The sequence below is a fragment of the Bos indicus x Bos taurus genome, chromosome 14 (genome assembly GCF_003369695.1).
Source record: "Bos indicus x Bos taurus breed Angus x Brahman F1 hybrid chromosome 14, Bos_hybrid_MaternalHap_v2.0, whole genome shotgun sequence".
Taxonomy (NCBI): domain Eukaryota; kingdom Metazoa; phylum Chordata; class Mammalia; order Artiodactyla; family Bovidae; genus Bos; species Bos indicus x Bos taurus.
Window position 1 is genome coordinate 33910476 of NC_040089.1, and position 24593 is coordinate 33935068.

The 24593-nt window shown below is 44.9% G+C and overlaps 1 protein-coding gene across 3 annotated transcripts in view; it reads right to left on the reverse strand.

Annotated features, from left to right (window-relative positions):
- SLCO5A1 (solute carrier organic anion transporter family member 5A1) overlaps window positions 1-23777 on the reverse strand; it is a 152470-nt gene extending 128693 nt beyond the window's left edge. For 2 of the 3 annotated variants that reach the window (XM_027561150.1, XM_027561147.1), the window contains exons 1-2: window positions 23090-23777; window positions 20056-21442 (exon numbers count right to left, since the gene is read on the reverse strand). In XM_027561150.1, the coding sequence (XP_027416951.1) occupies window positions 20056-20956 (901 nt within the window). In that variant the 5' untranslated portion in view covers window positions 20957-21442; window positions 23090-23777. Of the gene's footprint in view, window positions 1-20055; window positions 21601-23089 lie in introns of those variants that run through there. The other variant, XM_027561148.1, reaches the window with a different exon arrangement.
- Window positions 23778-24593: the final 816 nt, after the last annotated feature.

Here is a 24593-nt window from a genome sequence, read left to right on the forward strand (position 1 = left end):
TATTCAGGACTGATTTCCTATAGGATGGACTTCGTGGATCTCCTTGCAGTCCAAGGGATGCTCAAGAGTCTTCTCCAACACCACAGTTCAAAAGCATCGATTCTTCCACGCTCAGCTTTCTTTTATAGTCCAACTCTCACATCCATACATGACTACTGGAAAAACCAGAGCTTTGACTAGATGGACTTTTGTTGGCAGTCACATCTCTGCTTTTTAATATGCTGTCTAGGTTGGTCATAGCTTTTCTTCCAAGGAGCAAGCGACATCTTGCTGCTGCTGCTGCTGCTAAGTCCAACTCTGTGCTACCCCACAGACGGCAGCCCAACAGGCTCCCCCGTCCCTGGGATTCCCCAGGCAAGAATGCTGGAGTGGGTTGCCATTTCCTTCTCCAATGCTTGAAAGTGAAAAGTGAAAGTGAAGTCGCTCAGTCGTGTCTGACTCCCAGCGACCCCATGGACTGCAGCCCACCAGGCTCCTCCATCCATGGAATTTTCCAGGCAAGAGTACTGGAGTGGGGTGCCATTGCCTTCTCCGAAAGAGACATCTTAAAGACCAGCAAATCCAAATTTCAGAATCATTATCCCAATGTATACTTTTTAAGCAAGTCTTTCCTTACAGGAAACTTTTCAGATTTATCTCATGAAGTATTTTGCATCTTGCTAAAAGCTGTTGTGGCCCTCCACCTAAAGGAAAGCCATTAAAATGCAGTTCAAATTAGGAAAGTTTCCCCTTCCAGTTGCAATTAAACACCAGGGACATAAGCACATTTCTAGACAAAATAACAGCAAATCTTTTGCCTAGTAATTCAAAGACACTTTGCAAACTAGGATTATCAGTCCCTCTTTATACACTGATCAGAGGCTGATTTACAGCCAGAATGCTAGGTCTAGAATTCACTTCACAGTCCTGTTCACTTAAATTTCTCCCCTCTCCTCACTAAAAAAATCTTTTTGATTGAAGTATGGTTGATTGACAATGTTGTACCAATCTCTGTTATATAGCAAAGTGGCTCAGTTATATAGCAAAATGGCTCAGTTATATACATATATACATTCTTTTTTTAAAAAGCATCTTAAAACTTCTATGTCCTTCATAAGAACTCAAGGCCAAAAAGATCAGGAAAACACCTAAGAAGACCAAAACCTATTATTAATTATTATTATTATTAAAGTATTATAGCTAAGAAGTCTCACAAGTTCACATGCTAGAAAATCAGGAACAACACAAGTCCATTTCAGACACTTGCAAATTATGTAATTTCATCCTGCTGAAAATATTAATTACATGAATATGGTCATTACTTTTAAGCAAGAGTAGCCTGCACCTGCCTTCTTCCCAGGGTATATTAGGTAACAGGGATTAGCATCTTTCCGGGGTGACAGTTTCACGAGGCATCATAACCTCCAGGAGAGGAAGAAGAGTCTGAATACCATCAGGTAATACACAGCTGCCTGGAAAAGGAGCAAAAGGAATGTCTGACTCCCTGTGGACAGCTGTCACATGGCGACATCACTCAAGTCACCAGGGTGTAGAGGAAGTGCCCAAGAGACTCACTTCCGACAGCTCAAGAAAAACAGAACAGGCAATAACTCCTCTCCAGATCTAAGTCCCAAATTCCAGAACTAGATCATATTAAGGGGAGGGGGAAAGGGGAGAGAGGCCCAACAGGGAAGGGATACATATATATATATATATATATATATATATATAATTATGATTGATTCGCACTGTTGTACAGCAGAAATCAACACAAAATTGTAAAGCATTCTCCACCAATTAAAAAATAAATAAAATTGTTGAAAAAATATAATATGAAGCCAGGCTGAATGAAGCACAGAACAAAAAAACTGAAGAGGCAACAGGAATCTAAGAAGCCACTAATCTTGCCTCCTCATCTCCTTTATACATAATAAAATTAAGAAACTAAGACAAAGTTACATCATAGACTTATAAACGATTTCCTCCCCTCCCTTCTCCCTAATGTCAATATTTAGAGCTCAGGCTTTGAACACTGACCCTGAGTGCTGGTTTTGCCACTTTTCCTTAAGCACATTGTTACTTTTTTATTTTTAATTGAAGGATAACTGCTTTACAATGTTGTGTTGGTTTCTGCCATGCAACAATGTGAGTCAGCCGTAAGTATTCATATGTCCCCTCCCTCTTGAATCTCTCCCCCCAACACTCCACCCCATCCCACCCCTCTAGGTTGTCACAGAGCACTGGGTTGAGCTCCCTGTGTTCCATAACTTCTCACTAGCTATCTATTTACATATGGTAATGTATATGTTTCGATGCTAGTCTCTCAATTTGTTCCATTCCCTCCTTCTCCTGCTGTGTCCACAAGTCTATGTTCTATGACTGTGTCTGTATTCCTGCCCTGCAAATAGGTTCATCAGTATGATTTTTCTAGATTCCATATATATGGATTAATATATAATATTTGCTTTTCTCTTTCTGACTTACTTCATTCTGTATAACAGACTCTAGGTTTCATCCACTTCACTAGAACTGACTCAAATTCATTTCTTTGTACAGAACTGAAAAAACAAATAAATAAATTTTCTAATAGTAAAAAAAAAATAAACTATAATGCTATAATGTGATAACATTAAAAATTCCTTTGATGGCTCCTTGTAAAGGAACCTTATCTAAAACCAACAATTTCAATTCTAGGTACTTATCCTCAGGAAAACTTAAATAACTGCAAACAATAAAATAATTTTTTAAAAAGAAACACATTCGTTTCTTTTTATGGCTGAGTAATACTCCATTGTATATATGTACCAAAACTTCTTTATCCATTCGTCTGTTGGTGGACATCTAGGTTGCTTCCATGTCCTAGCTATTGTAAATAGAGCTGCAATAAGCACCAGGATACCTGTCTCTTTGGATTATGGTTTTCTCAGGGTGAGCACACTATTTAACTTTGATTTTGTCATCTACAAAATGTGAAAAATAAAAGTAGCTGCTTCAACCAGGAAGCCAAGACTACACAATGGGAAAGGCTAGCCTCCTCAGGAAATGGCACCCCACTCCAGTACTCTTGCCTGGAAAATCCCATGGACAGAGGAGCCTGGCAGGCTGCAGTCCATGGGGTCGCTAAGAGTCGGACACAATTGATCGACTTCACTTTCACTTTTCACTTTCATGCATTGGAGGAGGAAATGGCGACCCACTCCAGTGTTCTTGCCTGGAGAATCCCAGGGACAGCAGAGCCTGGTGGGCTGCCGCCATCTATGAGGTCGCACAGAGTCGGACACGACTGAAGCGACTTAGCAGCAGCAGCAGCAGCCTCCTCAGTAAGTGATTTTGGAAACTGGATATCCACATGTAGAAGAGTGAAGGTGAACTCTTACCTTACTCTGTACACAAAAATTAATCCAAAGTGCATTAAAGACCTAAATCAAATTAGTCAGTCGGTCATGTCCGACTCTTTGAAATCCCATGGACTGTAGCCCGCCAGGCTCCTCTGTCCATGGAATTCTCCAGGCAAGAATACTGGAGTGGGTTGCCACAAAAATTAATCCAAACTGCATTAAAGACCTAAATATAAGGCCTAAAACTACTGAACTCCTAGATGAAAACATAGGAGATAAGCTTTAAGATATTATATTTGACAATCATTTCTTGGATATAACACCAAAAGCATAGGCAACAAAATATAAAATAGACAAATGAGACTCCAGCAAACCTAAAACATCTGCACATGGAAAGAAACTATCAACAGAGTGAGGAGGTAACCTACAGAATGGAGGAAAGCAATCACAAATCACATATCTGATACGAGTTTGATATCCAGAATAAACATAGCTTCTATAGGTTAACAATAACGAAAAGTAATCTGATTTAAAAATCACAAAGGACTTAAACAGGTATTTCTCCAAAGATATACAAATGGCCAATAAGCAAATGGAAAGATGTTCAGTTTAGTTCAGTTCAGTTCAGTCGTTCAGTCGTCTCCGACTCTTTGCAACCCCATGAATCACAGCATGCCAGGCCTCCCTGTCCATCACCAGCTCCTGGAGTCCACCCAAACCCATGTCCATTGAGTCGGTGATGCCATCCAGCCATCTCATCCTCTGTCATCCCCTTCTCCTCCTGCCCCCAATCCCTCCCAGCATCAGAGTCTTTTCCAATGAGTCAACTCTTTGCATGAGGTGGCCAAAGTATTGGAGTTTCAGCTTCAGCATCAGTCCTTCCAATGAATACCCAGGACTGGTTTCCTTTAGGATGCACTGGTTGGATCTGCTTGCAGTCCAAGGGACTCTCAAGAGTCTTCTCCAACACCACAGTTCAAAAGCATCAATTTTTCAACGCTCAGCTTTCTTCACAGTCCAACTCTCACATCCATTCATGACCACTGGAGAAACCATAGCCTTGACTAGACAAACCTTTGTTGGCAAAGTAATGTCTCTGCTTTTTAGTATGCTATCTAGGTTGGTCATAACTTTCCTTCCAAGGAGTAAGCATCTTTTAATTTCATGGCTGCAATCACCATCTGCAGTGATTTTGGAGCCCAAAAAAATAAAGTCTGACACTGTTTCCACTGTTTCCCCATCTCTTTCCCATGAAGTGATGGGACCAGATGCCATGATCTTCGTTTTCTGAATGTTGAGTTTTAAGCCAACTTTTTCACTCTCCTCTTTCACTTTCATCAAGAGGCTTTTGAGTTCCTCTTCACTTTCTGCCATAAGGGTGGTGTCATCTGCATATCTGAGGTTATTGATATTTCTCCTGGCAATCTTGATTCCAGCTTGTGCTTCTTCCAGTCCAGAGCTTCTCATGATGTACTCTGCATAGAAGTTAAATAAGCAGGGTGACAATATACAGCCTTGACGTACTCCTTTCCTATTTGGAACCAGTCAGTTGTTCCATGTCCAGTTCTAACTGTTGCTTCCTGACCTGCATATAGGTTTCTCAAGAGGCAGGTCAGGTGGTCTGGTATTCCCATCTCTTTCAGAATTTTCCACAGTTTATTGTGATCCACACAGTCAAAGGCTTTGGCATAGAAAGATGTTCAACATTACTAATCATTAGAGAAATGCAAATCAAAACTATAATGAGATAACATCTCACAACCATAGGACGGCCACTATCAAAAGGACAGAAAAGTACTGGTGGGGAAGCAGAGAAGTTCAAACACTTATACACTATTGGTGGGAACATGAAAAGGTGTAGCCACTACAGAAAACAGTATGGAAGTTCCTCAAAAAGTGAAAAGCAGAGCTACTAAATGATCCAGCAATCTCCCTTCTAGATATATACCCAAAAGTATTTAAATCAGGATCTCAAAGAGTTATTTGCACACTCACATTCATAGCAGCATTATTCACAATAGCCAAGAAGTAGAAGCAGCCCAAGTGTCCATCAACGGACGAGTATTTTTTTAACATGGTATGCACATATAATGGAATATTATGCAACCCTGAAAAAAAAATAAGGAAATCCTGTCATATACTACAACATGGATAAACCTCAGGGACATTATGTTGAGTGAATTAAGCTTGTTACAAAAGGAGAAACAGTGTGTAAGTAAATGATGTAATATTTAAAGTAGTCAAAACCATACAAACAAAAAGTAGAAAGGTGGTTGCCAAGGGCTGAAGAGAAGGGAAATTGTGTTTAGTGGGTACACAGTTTCAATATTATAAAATGAAAAAGAATTAGAGATCTGCTGCACAATGGGAATATAGTTAACACTACTAAATTGTACACTTTAAAATGGTGATAGTAATTTTAATGTTATGTGTTTTTAAACTCACAATAAAAAAGGTGAAAAGTTGCACCTGCCACGTAGACTTGTTTTGAGGATAAAATAAGATGATAATGCATTTAACACAATGCCTGCCATCCTTAAACATTCAAAAATAGCCCTTGTTAGATCCCATCTATGAAACCATACCAAAGGTTTTTTCTTTTTAGTTAATTAAGCTCATTTATTTTTCAGAGAATTTTTAGGTCTTAAATCCCTCATTAAATCTACCCTACATCTCCTCGTGACATCTAATTATTCAGCTGGTGAGCTCTGCTTTTAAATGTTGATTAATTGCTTTAGAGTTTTCCAGAATTCCCCATCTCAACGTTTTCTTTTACTAAATCCACCATCCTTTGAAACAGACCTCAAGGGGGAAATGACATACCACTCCCCTTAGTACATACATGTGCGCACACACACATCATTTCCTTTTCAAAGGTTACAATACTTTCAACTCCAAAACTGTGCAGAAAACCTATACAGGTAAAAACTTTTAGGGAATTCTCCGATATTCCAGTGGTTAGGACTCACAGCTTTCACTTCTGTGGCTCAGGTTCAATCCCCATTCGGGGGAGCTAAGATCACAAAAGTCAGTGGGTGCAACCAAAAGGAAAAAAACCTTTTAAACTGATGGGAAGTGAAGTCACAATAAAAACCATGAACCCTTTCATGTTTCTAAACCACTAAAAATAATCTGTCACGCCATACTTTAGTATCTCCCAGGTTTCCCAGGCGGTTCAGGGGTAAAGAATCCGTCTGCCAAAGCAGGATGCAGGTTTGATTTCTGAGTTGGAAAGATCCCCTGGAGAAGGAAATGCCAACCCACTCCAGTATTCTTGCTTGGGAAATCCCAAGGATAGAGGAGCCTGGAGGGCTCACAAGAGTTGGACACAACTTAGTGACATTTTAAATAACTATAGTATCTCCCATGATCTAATAAAAAAATATAGTACAGATAATATGCTATCTCCTGGGTAATGATGTAGCAATGAGTACTGCACTGCTAACTGTATTTCCTATCTCTTGTTTGCTAGAAAGTGAAGTCACTCAGTCATGTCTGACTCTGACTCTGTGACCCCATGGACTGTACCCTACCAGGCTCCTACGTCCATGGAACTTTCCAGGCAAGATTCCTGGACTGGGTAGCCATTTCCTTCTCCAGGGGATCTTCCCAACTCAAGGATCAAACCTGGGTCTCCCGCATTGCAGGCAGACTCTTTACTATCTGAGCCACCAGGGAATCCCTGTTTGCTAAAAGGCCTTCCTATTTACAAAGACGTGTCTTTCCTTCTCCTCCATCCTTTCAGTGTTTTCTAATTCAATGACCTGGAAATTTCTACTTCCAGTCCCAAGATAAAAGAAACACAAAATAACATAATATTATAACTTGAATGCTTAAGATGAAAAAAGTTTAGAGCATCACTAGTGACCATTCTTTTTAGGGTAATTCCTTATTGAGGGGTCTGTCCTGTGCACTATAAGAAGTTCAGCAGCAACATGGGCCAAAATATCACTAAATGCCACTAGGCCTCCTCCAAACTGTGACCACCAAAAATGACTCCAGACACTAACAGGTGTGTCCACCAGGAGTAAGAGGAATTACCTCAAGGTGAAAACCACTGTTTCAGAAGGACCTATAATCTATGCAGCTTTCCATGGGAGCTGAATTCAGAGCATATAACACCTGGATGCTGAGAATGAGCCCAGAGGAGGAGGACCAGACAGTGGTGAAATCTCCATTTCTTTTCTCTAGACCAGGAAGATGAGAGCACCAGCTCCAGCAGGACCCAGAATACGAAAGCACGGACCCAAGTCTCAATTTCCGAAAATTTTCCCCAAAAGACACAAGTGTATGAGCACTAAGTCACTTCAGTCATGTCCAACTCTATAGACTGTAGCCCACCAGGCTCCTCTGTCCCTGGGATTTCCCAGGCAAGAATGCTGGAGTGCGTTGCTATGCCCTCCTCCAGGGAATCTTCCCTACCCAGGGATCAAATCTGAATCTCCTGCAGTTCCTGCATTGCAGGTGGATTCTTTACTGCTGAGCCACCAGAGAAGCCCAAGAGAACAATTTAAACACCCAGGTATGTTTCATCACCTTCATTTCTCTCTGAAGGCTTCATTCCTAAAATGTCTACTCTAAAATTCACTTTACCTCCTTCTTTTCCAAAATCTCTATTCCTTCTTTCTAAAATGATGGCCACATTCCACTACAGTATTCTTGCCTGGAAAATCCCATGGGCAGATGAGGCTGGCAGGCATCACAAAGGGTCGAACACAACTTCGTAACTGAACAACACACAATCAAGCAGATTGATTTGGGGAAATACTTCTTGTTGGATATGTGGCATAAAATGGAGAGTGAAGTGACCTAGCAATATGGAATACAGGGTCTTGTAAGAAATTAACACTTGTGTATAGAATAATAGTTGCAAATATTCAAACAATAAAGTCGGTGGCTAAAGGAAAAATAAAACAAAATGATGCCCACAGCAATGGCTTGAAATTCCCACACCCTTGAAAAAAAAATTCCCATAGTTGAAATACAGACACACGTCAATCTACATGTGCTAGAACACGGCATAGGCCGGGGAGAAGTAACTCATCATCCAAGGACGTGGACTTCTCCAAATTTTCATTTACTTGGTAATGATTTTTTTATACAGACTGGTTTATAATCTGTAAATCAGTTCAGACTCAAAACAAGTTGGCTGTATGATTTGGGCAAATCTCTGCATGTTTTATTTTTTTTAACCATCATAACTAATTTTAAGTGTACAGTTCAGTAGTGTTAAGTATATTCAGGTTGCTGCGCAACAGACTGCTGGAACTTTCCATCATGCAAAACTGAAATGCTACACCCATTAAATACTAGCTCCCCATCCCTCCCCTCTTTACCCCCTCCCCTCAGGCCCCCCTCCATTCTCCTTTCTGTCTCTGTAAATCTGAGTATTTTAGATGCTTCATCATCGAGCTCTTGGCTCAATCATGTCTGCCTCTTTTCGACTCCATAGACTGTAACCTGTCAGGCTCCTCTGTCCATGGGATTCTCCAGGCAAGAATACTGGAGTGGGTTGCCATTTCCTTCTCCAGGGGATCTTCCTGACCCAGGAATCAAACCTGTGTCTTTTGTCTCCTGTGTTGGCGAGTGGATTCTTTACCACTAGTGCCACCTGGGAAGCCCTTTAGATGCCTCACACAAGTAAAATTATACAGTATTTGTCTTTTGGGGACTGTCTTATCTCACTTAACACGATGTTCTCAACGTGTCAGCATTTCCTTTTCAAGGCTGAATAACATCCCATTATACGTTTATATATAGAGTCGGACACGACTGAGTGACTTCACTTTCACTTTCCACTTTCATGCACTGGAGAAGGAAACGGCAACCCACTCCAGTGTTCTTGCCTGGAGAATCCCATGGACAGAGAAGCCTGGGAGGCCGCAGTCCATGGGGTCACACAGAGTCAGACACGACTGAAGCGACTTAGCAGTAGTAAGACATTTTTTATCCATTCATCCATCTAATGGACATTTGAGCTGCTTCCACTTCTCAGCTATGGTGAATAAAGCTGCTATGAAAGTGGGTGTGCAGCTGTCTCTTCAAGGTCCTGCTTTCCATTCTTGTGGCTATATACCCAGAAGTAGAGAGTAGGGGCTTCCCTGGTAGTCCAGTGGTTAAGAATCCACCCTGCAGTGCAGGGGTCTCCGGTTTAATGCCTGGTCCAGGAAGATCCCACATGCTGCAGGACAACTAAACCCATGCGCCACGACTACTGAGCCTGCGCTCTAGAGCCTGGGAAGCACAAGAGAAGCCGTCACAATGAGACGCCCGCACAGCGCACCTAGAGAGTAGCTCCCACTCCCTGCAACTAGAGGAAAGCCCTGGCATAGTAACGCAGACTCAGCACAGACAGAAACGAAATAATTTTTAAAAAGAAGTGGGTCATATTTTTAATTTTTTGAAGAAACGCCACAGAGTTTTCCATAGCACAGATCCCTCCAGGTTCCCTCATGTGTCAAACGATCAGTTTTTACAAATGAGCCTGAATGAGGTGATCTCTAGGACACAGTCTGGCAGGAGAAAAGTCAGCCAGTCAGTCCAGCCCAGCCCTTTTCTGCCTGATCACCTTTGGCAAATTTCTGACCTCCAGCCTCCAAAACCATCTCCAAAATACCCAGGTCTTGTATCTGTCTGTCACCAAACTCCCAATTCTCTGCTAAAATTTTTAGATGGTTTAAAAAGCAGAGCCAAGTGTGTGGGTTTGTTTGCTTTTCCCCTACCAGAGGGCCTTATAAAGTGAGCTCACTGGGTTTGTAGAGCTCACACTTGCCCCTGACAAGCAGATTTCCACTGACACAGAGAAGCCTGTCCACCCTGAGTCTCCAGGGTGGTAAGAGGAAAAGAAAGTTAATAGAAAAATGAACATCTTTTGTCCCAAGCCACTCTCTCGGAGGACTCAGCAGTGATCACGATGGAATTCAAAAAAGTAGCCACAACTTACGAAACACCCCAAACTGACATCTTGCTTTTACAAATGCAGTAAGAGAAGGTAGGGTTCTTTCTGATAAAATAGAAGCTCAATCAGCAGCATTTGCCAACAGTGGCTCCAACCCCAAGGCCAGAGGGAGACCCTTCACTTGTGAAAAGAGTCAAAGATCTGTGGTCTTTAGACCCTTGTTGCACAAAACGGGGGCCCTGGACCAGCTGCACTGACCTCACCTGGCAGCATGTTAAAAATGCAGGGTCACAGGCCCCACCCCAGACTTTCAGAAGCAGAATCTGCATTTGAAAAGATACCGTGGTGATTCACACACATACCTTAAAGTTTCAGAAGGACAGAGATAACAGAATTCATAGCAATGTGAAAGATGGATTATGAATACTACAAAGGCTGTTCTCTGCTGTTGGCAAGTGGGCTGAATTAAATCATGGTGCACCCACCACCTTTTCCACAGTGATGCAGGAAACCTGCTTTTCAGGTAGAATCTGAAGTTTATCAGCATCTTAGATGACTAATTTTTCTTAAGAAGCCAAAGGTAGCCACCAGGCAGCTGATGTAAATTCAGGAACTGCCAGGGTGCAGAAGATGTACCCACAAATGAACTGCAGGTATACATGAAACTCACCAACACCCTAGCCAGGAGCTGCCACAGCCACCGATGCCCAGCTGTGCTCACAGCTCTGCCCTGCATCCATCCCAGTAATTCCTCCTCCAGGCGTCCCGGATCATTGCCTCAAATCCCTCTCCCTCGTATTAGCTTCCAGTGGAGATTATTTTTTTATTTATTCATGATCTGTACAGAGCCTACTTCCCCAAGGGATTGTGTGTGGCTTACAAAGATGAACACATTGTAAACAAGATGAGCAAAATTAAAGCAGAACAAATACCCAGTTCGAAGTCTTAGACTGTGTGTTCACATGATCTTTACTCTCTTGGCTCACCAGACTCCCCCATCCCCGCTCCTCCCCAGGAAAGCAGCAGGGAATTAACGTGAGGGATGAATTTGAAAATAAACTGGGGATGCTCGGATCATCTCCTCTTCTTTATCTCTTGGGAGTGAGTTTGCACACAGGGAGTAAAAATTCCACCCTGCTCCTTGTGGGCACAAGACTCGTCTATACCACCCCTTCTTGGTGCCCCCACCCACATGCGGAGAACCAGGAGTGCCATGTGGATGAGGGTCAGCATTACTGGTAGCTGGTTGGGTATGTCTGTGTAATGGTGGGATTGTTAAAAAGCCTATGTGCACAAAGATATGAACTACATTTTCAACCTCACTTCCATCAGTTCTATAAACTGATTCTTTGGCTCCCATGTTTTTACTCCTTATTTCTCAATTAGCTCAAAACTCAAGTGAAGGGGAAAGGTGCTATTTATTATGTCCTTTCAAAATCCCAACAAAAAGATCTGGAGAGCTCATGCTACAAGACACTTAAGAGAGGTTATTTATAGTGATCAGCGGAGGGACTTCCCTAGAGGTCTAGTGGTTAAGACTCTGAGCCTCCCATGCAGGGGGTACAGGTTTGATCCCTGGCTGGGGAACCAAGATCCCACATGCCTCATGGCACAGCCAAAAAATAATAATATATAAAAGGGTCAGGGACTTCCTTAGCAGTCCAGTGGTTAAGATACCCCACTTTCAATGCAGGGATGCAGAGGACAGGGGTTCAACCCCTGGATGGGGAACTAAGATCCTACATGCTGAGCAGCACAGCCAAAAAATAAATTTTAAAAATATATATTATTAAAAATATAGTGATGGGGGGAAAAGGCCTGAAATCTCTGGCTACCAAGGCCGAAGAGAACATGTGACCAGTGTGGGAGATGTAACTAGAGGTCACTCAGTACTCTTGCCACTCACCTTACCTGCCTTCCTCTCCCACACAGACTGGAAAATCTAAAGCCTGCCTTCCCCAAAATCCTGTTAGCTAGGAGAGGCCAGGTACTCCATTCTGGCCAATGGGACGTCCTCAAGAGTAAATGGACACTGCCTCCTCCACGTTCTCCTTCTCTAGGGGACAGGTGGGATGCCTGAGATGCAACAGCCTCTGCTAACAAGGGCCGGGCAGGCAGAGAGAGGGTGTCAGCACCAGGGAAGGCTAGATGGCCCTTGACCCCCTACCCAAGCTGGCCTATTGTTCATGATGAATAACTCCCTAACTAGCAAAGCCACAGATACACTTGGTTATATGTTTCTAAGGAACACTGAGTTGAAAGATATGTATGTGTATCTTTCATTGTTTTTATGACTATAGATAAAATCTTATATAGAGACATAGACTGTTCTAATAAAACATCACTAAAAAACAGATGAAGATTTTCTAGACAATGTTTTGAAGAAGTGACTCCTTTTCTTTTTTCTAATTACATATTTTAAAAAGATAGCTTTAAGGGTTTTCATACTCAGAGAGAGCAATCTATGCCAGATAGATGGAGAGAGACAGAGACAGTCATAAACACACATATATATGTTTATTCAACTCTAAAATCTTGATGAAATAGAACTCAATTAATTTCAAGCTCATTTTACTTTTAAAAGACTAAAGAAATGTCAAAGAAAAAAAGAAGAAGAAGAAGCATCAAGAATGTATTTGCCTGGGAAATCTCATGGACAGAAGAGCCCGGTAGGCTACAGTCCACAGCAGCACAGAGAGTCGACTACAACTTAGCAACTCAACAACAACAACACACAACCAGGCAGACTGTGATCTGGGGAAATACTTCTTGATGGAAACGTGGCAGAAAATGGAGAGTGAAGTGACCTAGCAATATGGAATAGAGAGTTCTGGAAGAAATTAAAATTTGTATATAGAATGACAGCTGCAAATATTCAAACAATAAAGTCTGTGGCTAAAGGGAAAAAAAAGAAATGTATTTTAAAATAATAATAGAATTATTGATAGTTCTGATTTTTTTAATTTATTTGCAATTTGGAACCAAAGTTGGAACCAGTTCTTGTTTGTTGGGATTCCCTGGTGGCTCAGAGGGTAAAGAGTCTGCCTGCAATGTGGGAGACCAGAGTTCGATTCCTGGGTCAGGAAGATCCCTGGAGAAAATGGCAACCCACTCCAGTATTCTTGCCTGGAAAATCCCATGGACGGAGGAGACTGGCGGGCTACAGCCCACAGGGTCGCAAAGAGTCAGACACAACTGAGTGACTTCACTTTCACTTCCAGTTCTTTCTCAGCATCATCCTGTACAGGCAAGGTGGACAATGAAGACAACACAGTGGTGAAGCTGGGACACCACAGGCCTTCAGACTTCAAAGCAGCTTTTGTTATGTTACAGTAAGCACAAATATACATTACATAAATGTTCATACGTTAAAGAAAGATAGTCGTCAAAGGTTGCCAAGCAGAAAGTTCTGACAGTAAAACCTTGGAGCTTCAGAAAATGCAACTAATCAGAATATAACATTTTCCCAACACTGATCAAGATTTTTCTGTACAGAGGAAAGAGAACCCTCCTATGCTGTTGGTGGGAATGTAAATTGGTACAGACATGTGGAAAACAGTATGGAGGTTTCTCAAAAAACTAAAAATAGAGCTTCCATATGATCCAGCAGTTCCACTCCTGGGTATATATCCAAAAGAAACAGAAGCACTAATTCAGAAAGATACATGTACCTCAATGTTCATAGCTGCATTATTTATAATTGCCAAGGTATGGAAGCAATCTAAGTGCCCATTAACAGATGAATCGATCAATAAGATGTGGTACACATGTACAATGGAATATTACTCAGCCATAAGAAAGAACAAAACTTTACCATTTTCAACAACAACTCTTTGCAATTCCATGGATGCTAGCCCGCTAGGCTCCTCTGTCCATGGAGTTCTCCAGGCAAAAGTACTGGAGTGGGTTGCCATTTCCTTCCCCAGGGGATCTTCCGGACCCAGAGGTAGAACCTGGGTCTCCTGCATTGTAGGCAGATTCTTTACAGTCTGAGCCACCAGGGTAGGTATTATGCTAAGTGAAATAAGTCAGATAGAGAAAGACAAATATTGTATGATGTCACTTATCATGTGAAATCTTAAAAATGCAATAAACTAGTGATTATAACAGAAAAAAAAGTAACAGACTCACAAGATATAAAGAACAAATTACTGGTTACCAGTGGGGAAGGGACAATAACAGGGTAGGGGATTGAGAGGTGCAAACTATTATGTGTAAAATAAGCTACAAGGATATATTGTACAACATAAAGAATAAAGCCAATATTCTACATAAGTTTTTTAAAAGCATGAGCAATTAAATATTCAAAATGCGAAAAAAAAAAATAAGAAAGAAAAGAAAGAGAAGGATTGTCTTGTACAATGTATAAGGAGTGATTTTTCGGTGTTCTCATTTCCTACATAATGGTTCTTTCCTTCTTCCCAATTATAAAGAGATATGTTTAAACATTTTCAGACACAAACGGAGTAGAATATCTCCTGCTCCTCACTCTGCTCACTCTTTAGGATGAGTTTGAATTCAGCTCTAACAAACTGAAGTGCTGCTTGCACACGTAATCCCATTTGGTCCTCAAAATATCACAGTGAGGGGGCTTCCCTGGTAGCATGGTGGATTCTTACCCAGAAGATCCCACATGCTGCAGGGCAAGTAGGCCCTAACACAACAACTACTGAGCCCACGTGCCTCAGTTACTAAGCCCGCAAGCCCTCCAGTCTGTGCTCTGCAAGGAGAAGTCACCACAATAAGCTCACACACCCCAACTAGAGAAAGCCTGCACTAAACAACAAAGACCCAGAACAGCCAAAAAGAAAGAAAGAAAGAAATGTTTTTAATAAAAGGAAAGACCTTTGTCAATAAAACATTTTTTTTTTTTAATATCACAGTGCGGAGCAGAGGGGGAAGGAGAGGGTAAAACGAATGGAGAGAGTAGCATGGAAATGTATACACTATCATATGTAACACAGATAGCAGTGGGAACTGCTGTATGACTCAGGGAACTCAAATGGGGCTCTGTGACAAACGAGAGGGGTGAGATGGGGTGGAAAGTGGGAGGGAGGTTCAAGAGGGAGGGGACATATGTATACCTATGCTGGTTCATGTTGATGCATGACAGAAAACAACACAATATGGTAAACCAATTATCTTTCAGTCAACAATAACTAAATTTTTTTTAAAAAATATCACCGTGCAGGAAACAAATGGAATAAGCCCTAAGTGCAAACAGAAGCTGGAGAAGTTAAGGAATTTGTCTAAAGTCTCCTGACCAAACTGTATTTTAAGTTTAGTAGAGCCAGACTAAAATATAAGTCAGCTGCCTCCTGGTCTGGTGCTCTTTCTAAGGCACTGTGCAGACTCTGACCCTTGTCTGTGGTCTGAAGTGACAGCGGACACGCCAGGGAGGTGGAGTGGCTGCCCTCACACCGCCTGGCCAATGGCTGGCCCATGGCCCATCATCACCTATCCTGAATATCATTCAATTGGAATTGTGGCTTTCTATTTTAGAAAAGCATCCTTTCTTTTTTTCCCTTTTCCTACCTGGTTAGTCATTCTTTCTTGTTTCCCTGTTTGATTCATGAATTTTGTGCCTTGCAAAAGGTCACATTTTCTCTCCTTAAGATCCAATCGCAAATCATGATGCAGTTGCTAGCCTTACTTCTTCCTACCTACAAAGTTTTCTCTATGCTCCAGGTCGACACTGAACCTCTGTCCTTGCAGGAGGAGTTCGGGCACTGAATGTGTGTAAAGATTGCTGGGTCACATCTACAACCACATCGCTTCTACATGGAAAGCTGCCAGTATGTTAATGCCAGAACTTTCAAAAGATTAAGGTATATATTTACATTCCATTTCAATGATTTCTACTTAATTCAGATTTTGGTCCCAACTGCAATTACTAACCTGCTACCTGCTTTTATTTCCCCGCCCCTTATTCTGTGGTTGTTATCAGTTAGAAAGACTGACCAAAAAGTTAAGAAATGGGTGGGGAGTGGACAAGGTAATATGGAAGAACAGTTTTGCAGAAAATCACAACAATATACACCTAGTTATTTATTATTAATAGGAAAAATTCCATGTCATAAAGGGTTAACACTGCTCACGTGCTAAGAAGACTGTGTATATGTTTAGTCACTCAGTTGTGTCCAGTTCTTTGTGACCCCATGAACTATAGCCCACCATGGGGGTTCCTCTGTCCATGGGGATTCTCCAGACAAGAATACTGGAGTGGTTTGCCATGCCCTCCTCCAAGGGAAATTCCCAACCCAGGGATTGAACCCAGGTCTCCCACATTACAGGCAGATTCTTTACCATCTGAGCTACCAGGGAAGAAGATAGCAGTCTCCCTGATTTAAGTTTGTATGGAGGTAACCTGTCGGAGAAGGCAATGGCAACCCACTCCAGTACTCTTGCCTGGAAAATCCCATGGGTGGAGGAGCCTGGTGGGCTGCAGTCCATGGGGTCGCTGAGAGTCGGACACAACTGAGCAACTTCACTTTCACTTTTCACTTTCATGCATTGGAGAAGGAAATGGCAACCCACTCCAGTGTTCTTGGCTGGAGAATCCCAGGGACAGGGGAGCCTGGTGGGCTGCCGTCTATGGGGTCGCACAGAGTCGAACACGACTGAAGTGACTTAGCAGCAGCAGCAGCAACCTGTAAAAGCTGCTTTAAAGGTCTAAAGAATGGTCTTGTTTTGATTATGTCTTGAGGAGGTTAAGCCAGTTCTGCATCCTTCTACACCATTCAGAACCCTACTGAATGTGACCCATCCTTTGGTTTCAGTGGGCTTTCAGAAGTTCAAGGGCTCTGGGGTCAGATGGTGTGGGTTTGACACCCATAACCAAGTCACTTAAGTTCTCTGGGCCTTAGTTTCCTCATTCATAAAAAAGGGGAAACAATTCCCATTTCCTAAGGCCGTTGAGAACATTAGATGAAATAACACAGGTAAGATTCCTGGTACTGAAACCACTGGAGCTTTTATCAAGATCCATTTAATACAAAGCAGAACTCCTACGAGTTACACCAAGAATGTATCCGAAGGCAGGCATCAAGACATTTTCCCAAAAAATGATTATTAGTTAGTTAAGTAGCTCAATCGTGTCCAACTCTGCGACCCTGTGGACTGTAGCCTACCAGGCTTCTCTGTCCATGGGATTCTCCAGGCAAGTATACTGGAGTGGGTTACCGTTTCCTTCTCCAGGGATCTTCCCGACGCAGGAATCGAACTCTGGTCTCCAGCATGGGAGGCAGACGCTTTAACCTCTGAGCCACCAGGGAAGCCCTGGTGGGCTTAATAATAGAAAATGATTATTAGTCAATATCTAAATGAAGAAGAGGAGGAGGAGGTCGGGGGAGGTGGGAGCAAGTCCCATCTGTAGGACTTTCTTCCCCTTTCACATGTCACTTTAGATATTACCTTAAACTGGAAATATTTCTTCATTACATCGAAGGCACCTCAGACGCTGGGCCTGTGTCTCATTTTTTGGTCTTCCCACAAGAAGCACAGTTCCTCAGCACTGAATATGCACTTGCTATTTTCCTTCTTGGTGAAAGTGTTGCTCAGTCGTGTCTAACTCTTTTGAGACCCCATGACTGTAGCCTACCAGGCTCCTCTGTCCATAGGATTCTCCAGGCAAGAATACTGGAGTGGTTGTCATTGCCTTCTCCAGAAGATCTTCCCAACGCAGGGATCAAACCCGGTTCGCCCTCATTACAGGTAGATTCTTTACCATCTGAACCACCAGAGAAGTCCCTCCCTTCTTGGGGGGCAACCACTACCAGAAAAGTTAAATCTCAGGGCTCTGACATCAGATATTCTCTGTTTGTGTGGGGCTCTGCCTGTGTTTTTCGTGTCAGTGGTACCTAAAAGTGGGTGGGAGACCCAAGTTTTCAAAATAAATGGACAAAAAGATCAGAAAGAAAACAGTTGGGATGTTTACAGAGTCAAGATGTCACTCTAAAGACTGCTGGTTGTTTTCAAAGAAACATATGTTTACAGTATAAAGACCTGACAATCAACCAACTCAACTAAGTGATTAAACTCAACAATGCTAGTGAATGGCCAGGTGCCTCTAATAGAAAACACATACCATGACCTATGAAGGAGTCTGGCCAAAAACATTTTGCCTGAACTGAATTACATGTTTAGACTGAACTTCCAGTTTACAGGAAATATAGAACATGGAGGAATGAGATACGTGCACCACAAGGAAATAATCAGATAACTCTAGAATGTAAAATATTCCACAAATTAGCCTTGTCACTTCAAAAAGTCTGTGTAGTAGAAACAGAAAAAAGTTGACACAGTTTTCTAGTTTATCAAACACTAAGAAAGCAAACAACCAAATGCAATGATTGAATGAATCTTGACTGGCTCATGGTTTGAAAAAAATACATAGCTAAAAAAGTCACTGAGTGGACAATGAAGATTTGAATGTGGACTGGACTTTGATAATCAATGGAATAGTTACTTTCATGGGGTATTTAAGCTCCTGAGTTATATAAGAGAATGTCCTTATTTTCAGAAGACATGTGCTGAAGCTTAAAGGGACCCACAATTACTTTCAAAAATCTTAACCTCCTACCCAATATATATACATATACATATTCTACACAAACACACACAGGTTGATACAGCAAACATGACAATAATGAACAATTATTGAATCTAGGTGGTTGGATATACTAATGTTCACTATACTACTATTTCAACTTTTCTGTACAGTTTGAAAATTTGTTATAATAAACATTAGAAAACACGGAGGCGAAAGTAACAAGCAAGGGACTCCCCTGGTGGTCCAGTGGTTAAGAACCCAATTTGCAATGCACGGAATGTAGGTTCAAACCCTGGTGGGGGAACTAAGACCCTGCAGTGCTTCCCAACAAGAGAAGAAGCCACCACAATGAGAAGCCTGCATACACCACAACCAAGACCCATCATGGGCCAAAAGTAAAAAATTAAAAACAAGCAAACTATTCCTCCTTGCCTGAATAAAAATTTCTTTCTCTTGCATTTCATAATAACAACAAAGTATAAAACCCTTTATTTGGGCCAGTTACTGGGGACGACAAAGGGCTGCAACATCCTCTAAGGACAATAGTCGTCCTGAGGAAAAAGCATAGCCCTCTTTGTTGAGTATCACTTTCACTCCCCTTTCACTATCCACCAGCGACTGCTTTTCAGAAAATAGTAATCATTATTCTCCCAATTCATGGAACTGAGGGTCTTCAAACCAACAATAAAAACAGCTTTGGATAAACTTTACAACCTGTGAGGTTGCTTCTGCATAAAGATAACCTAGTCATTCGATACCACTCAAGTTTTTTTCTTAATAGTGAAGCAGACAATATGTAAGAAATACAGATACAGAGACAATACAGGCTGTTTCCTATAGTCTGGGTACTTCCTGCTGTTGGAGGCAGGAAGAAGTAGCAGTGGATGAAAGCTGTCAACGACCTCACTTCACACACCAGTCACCTCTATTCCTTCCTGAGCCCTTTGAGAAGATAAACTTGATAAACTAGAGCTTTTCCGAAGACAGGCTGCAAGAAAGAGAAGCACTACTCCACAGTGAAAGTCTGTATTACTTGGGAAAAGCCCAGTGTGAAGTGTGAGTCTTAAAAGTCACAGAACTCTCAACTGTTTAATTCCAGAACTGAAAACACACCACAGGGAGACTTAAAAACCAAAAAGCAAACAGAAGCTTACTGCTTAAAGTATACATACTTAAATTATATAACACCATATATTCTCTGTAATATCTACCATCAACTAAATGTGAAAGAAAATTCTTCTTTTCCATTTTTGAGTCCAAGCTCAGGTAAGAGGGCAGGAAAGGCTTACCTAGGTACAACGATGCGTTTTCTTTCTTGACATTGTCATCTAAGTAGGTTGGTCCCAGGGTATAAATAGGTGTGGAGCCCATTCCAATGAGAATCTGTGCGCACACGAATAAAGCCACGTAGACCCAGTGGTCGTTGCCACCCGAGTCCTTCAGGCAGGTGGGAGGCTCCACCTTGACCGAGGAGTTGCCGTTTTGACACAGGCCATAGTTGGAGGCGGAGGCGTTCAACTCTTGGATCTGGTAGGGCGGCGAGACGAAGTGAGGTAAGGCGAAGAGGGCAGCCCCCACAGCGATGAGGAGACCCCCCACGGCCAGCCACAGGGGCCGCCGTCCCCGGCCGCCGAAGTAGCTGACGAACACCACCACCACCAGGCTCCCAATGTCAAAGCAACTGACCAGCAGCCCCGACTCGGAGCTCTTCAGACTGTAGCGCCTTTCGATGGTGGTGATGACGCTGCTCAGGTACCCGGAGACCATCAACGCCTGGATGAAGGTTAGAAAGCACATGCAAACCAGGAAGCAACGGGAATCGGTGAGGACCACGTAGAGGCACCTTCTGCCCTGGAGCATGGCCAGAGTGGAGGACACCGACATGGTTTTGGCGATTTCCACCCCGTGGCGACGTTCCGCCAGTCCTGCCGTCTCTGCCGAAGTAGACGGGGCGGAGGGGCTGGGGGCCGGCGGGTAGGGGTCTGACTTCAACTCCTGATGGCTGGGGGCGGGCTCGGAGCCTTCTTCACTGGCGGGACTCAGGTCTGGCGAGCAGGAGGCGCTGTTCAGGGCGGGTAAACTCTGGGACCTGAAGGACTCGGGTTCACACTTCTCTTGGACAGCTCCTACCCTGGTGCGCGCTTCCTGCGGCTCTCCCGCCTGGGGCTCCAACCCAGCGCCTCGGTCCATGGCTCTCAGAATTCAGATTCGGTCGCCGATCGCACTCAAGGACTCCGGAGCTTTGCATCCACCGGCACGAGGGGCTGAAGCCGGGCCCAGGCTGTCGTGCCCACCAAGGACCGGGGCTGGCGATGCAGAGCCGCGCTGTGGGGCATCCTCACCAGCTGGGAGGTGCCCAGTGCATCCTGACCGCAGTCGTGGTCCCGAGGCTCCGCAGCCGCGTGCCCCAGAGGGCAGGGGTCCGCGCGGTCCTGCGATGAGCCCAACTTAGGGTCCACCCCGGGCTGGGAGCGCGCAGCAGGATCCTGGCGTGTCCCCGGCGCATCCCCTCCGCCGCTGCCGCTCCGCCTGCCGCCCGGAGCGCGAACGCCCGGTGCCCAGCGTGGGGGCGGTTAGCGCTGCTGCCGGGGCCGCATCCCGCCGGGCTGGCTGGGCCAGAGGCGCCCGGTCCTCGCCGCCTCGGCTCGCGACACCCTCGGGCGCAAAGGTGCCAACCTGCAAAGCAGAAGAGAGGGCGGTCAGAGAAGGGCGGCTGAGTCTGGCTTCCCGGCGCCCCCGGCGGACAGCGCTGGGAGACTCTGACGGTCCGAAGTGGGACCGAGGGACGAGCGAGGAACGAAGCCCTGGAGGAGGATTAGGCTGTAGACAGCAGTCTCTAGAGCCCAAACAATAAGCAGCGGGCGGTCGGCAGAGACCCTCCTTCATTGTCTACGGCGGACCTGCCCCCGCCCCGCCCCTTTTGCCTTAAACAGCGCATCTGCTTTTATATGTTAATAATTATCCACCTGGTAGCTCTGACTCACAGACAGCGTCTTTTATCCGAGTGAACTAATTGCAACCTTTTGGTACTCCTACTCCATTACTCAGAATAGAAGAGGCCCAAAAGAACAAAGGAAAGTTTCTTTCCTTTTTTTTTTTTGAACAAGCACGATGCACTCCTAGTCCCGATTTTTAAAAAAGAAAAAAAAGGGGAAAGCGAGGTGTGTAGAAACGTGTGTACACACTTGTGTGCAGGCACGTGTGCGCCGACTGGATGCGAATCAGTCTTCTCCATCCATTAGAGACAGATACGCATTCAAAGCCCAAGGCAGCAGCAAAAAGGTCAGCGTGCTTGCCTCTTTATTCCCAACACTAAAAATAACACCCCTGCCCCCCAGCCGCCGGGAGAACTATTCAATTACAAATACCAGGGGCGTTCGAGGCTGCGGCCCACGCCAAGTCCCAGAGCGCTGTGTCAAGCGAAACCGAAAATCAGTTTGCTTTGCGGAGGGGTGGGGAAGCCACAACCAAACAATGAGACGCGGGAGCGCTGTCACGGCGCGCTGGGAGCCCACGGAGCCAGCTCGGCACGCGCGGGCCGGCAGGGAGGTGTGCTATTTACATCCAGCGCACCCAGCGAGCTTCGGCTCGGGGTGCGCGCGCACCCACACACACACACATACATACATCGGCGTGTCTGTGTAGAAACCCCTCGCGCGATCCGGCACCCAGCTTGAATATAACGCGAGTCGAAAACAGGTGTGTCCCCAGGGTAAGCCTTCGCCCCTTATCTCGGGACTCCCACTCTATTCCTCCGGCCCCCGGGGAGGCGGGCGGGGGGGAGGTGATGTGCACCAGGTGGGAGAGGAGAGCTGGACTTCGCTGCATTGTGTTTCATGCGACGCGCTTTTGTGATGGTGCTGAGAAAAGAAAGGAGGAAGGGTAAAGGGAGAAAGGCAGAGAGCTTGGGATCCAGGGGCGGCCGCTCCGGCGTCTCCCTCGGCTCGACTGGGCCAGCCCAGCTCCCAGATTCCCGGCCTGCCAGCCACTCAGAGCCAGGGCTTCCCCGCCGCCTTCTTGCCCGGGAGCCTTCCCGGGGAACCCCACCGGCGCCGGCGTACAAAGTCGGGGAATCCCGGAAAACTCGCTTCCCCGCGCCCGAGGGAGCGCGCACCCGCACCGCAGCGCACCCGCACCCCAGCGGAGCCTTGGAATGGCACACGGACCCAGGCGGGCGGCTCTCAGAGCCGGCGTGGGGGCCCGGGGACATCTCCTACGCGCGCGCAAACACACACACACATACACACACACGGCCCCGCAGGAGGATAGAACCGCCGGAGACAGCTCGCCGAGCTGAGGGTCTCAAGAGCCGCCGCTACTCACTCGTGAGTCGGCCGGTCAATCTGGCTGGCTGGGAATAGAGCGGGGGTAGGTGGGGACCTTGGAGGCGCGAGAGTAGTTGGGAGCCTCCTGGGGAGGCAGCCTCGGTCCAGCCGCGAGGAAATCAGTGAATGAGTCTGTGACCCCAGCCTCTGGAAACAAGACACACGCGCACAGACGCGCCCGGAGCCGAGCGGCAGAGGGCGCAGGCGCGCGGGCAGCCGCCCAGCCCAGCCCGGAGGCGGCGAGCCACCAGGCTGCCTTTTCACCTGAAAGGCGGGGGACCGTGAAGATTAGGGCAGGGAGCAGGTCTCCAGAAAAGTCAGCTACTCAGGCAGAGAGCCCACTCGGAATAAAGAAGTTGAAATTTCTGCTGGTTTATTACGTGCTGTGGGCACCCACCATGTCTCGGAGACCATAGCAGGTAGATTCTGGGAACCAAAGACGGACGGGACAGGATCCGTGGACCGAGGAAACCTCTGTTTTGTGGAGGAAATACTCCTGTAAGTAGCCTATAACGACACAGTAACTTCTATACAGGGTGTCACGGAAGAACCATTATTATATATCGATTATAATATCCATTATTAACCCATTAGACCTTCATTTCCAGACAGCAGGAAAGGCATGTGCAAAGGCCCTGGGGTACGATGCTGCAAAGAAATCTTGGGTCTCAGGGTGATTGCAGAGATGGGGCAGAGAGCTGGCCAGCAAGAGTGGCACAGTAGGAAAGGTCAGCACTGAAGGGCCAGTGACATCCAACCTCTGTCACCAGACAGTTGGTTCTGACACTGGTAGGTGAATGGAGGCCATGTGGAGGGAGTGGAGGCAATCTCAGCAATCTCTGAGCAAAATGTGATGTGGCAGTGGTGGAGCATGGAGAGGAAGGAACTCCTTGAGAACACTGACAAGACAGAAGTAGCCAGACTTAGAAGCCGACGTTAACCAGAGATTGAGGTCCAAGGAAAACACAAGCAGAGAAACATGCTCTTGGGGTAAGATGTTTCTCCTTTAAGATACCTTGACTTTGAAATGCCTCTGGGACATCTGAGTGCATACACATCCCATAAAGCACCAGACATATAACATACAGGCAGTTGGGATTAGGGGAGTGAATTAGGAGGCAACAGCCAGACACAGCATGAGGTGGGTGAATAAGGAGATTAGAGGAGGGGTAGACTAAGGACAGGGCCCTGGGGACAGGGTGATCTAAGAGCTGGAGAGGGAAAAAGCTAAGGAAGGAGATTAGAAGCAAGGGTCAGAGAGATCTGTGAAGAATCAGAAAAGAGGGACCATCACAGAAGCCAGATGCAAGAAAGGCTGCCGAGTCGCCAAATAGGATGATAACAGAAAAGAGCCCATGGGCTGTAGAAAGTGGGAGGACATTGCAGAGCTCTAACAGAGGGAGATGTAACCTAATGAGGGGAGGGAATTGTTCTACATTTACTGGTGACCGCACTGACCATCCTGCCATGCCAAAGCCACTTCACTCACCCCTGGCCTTATC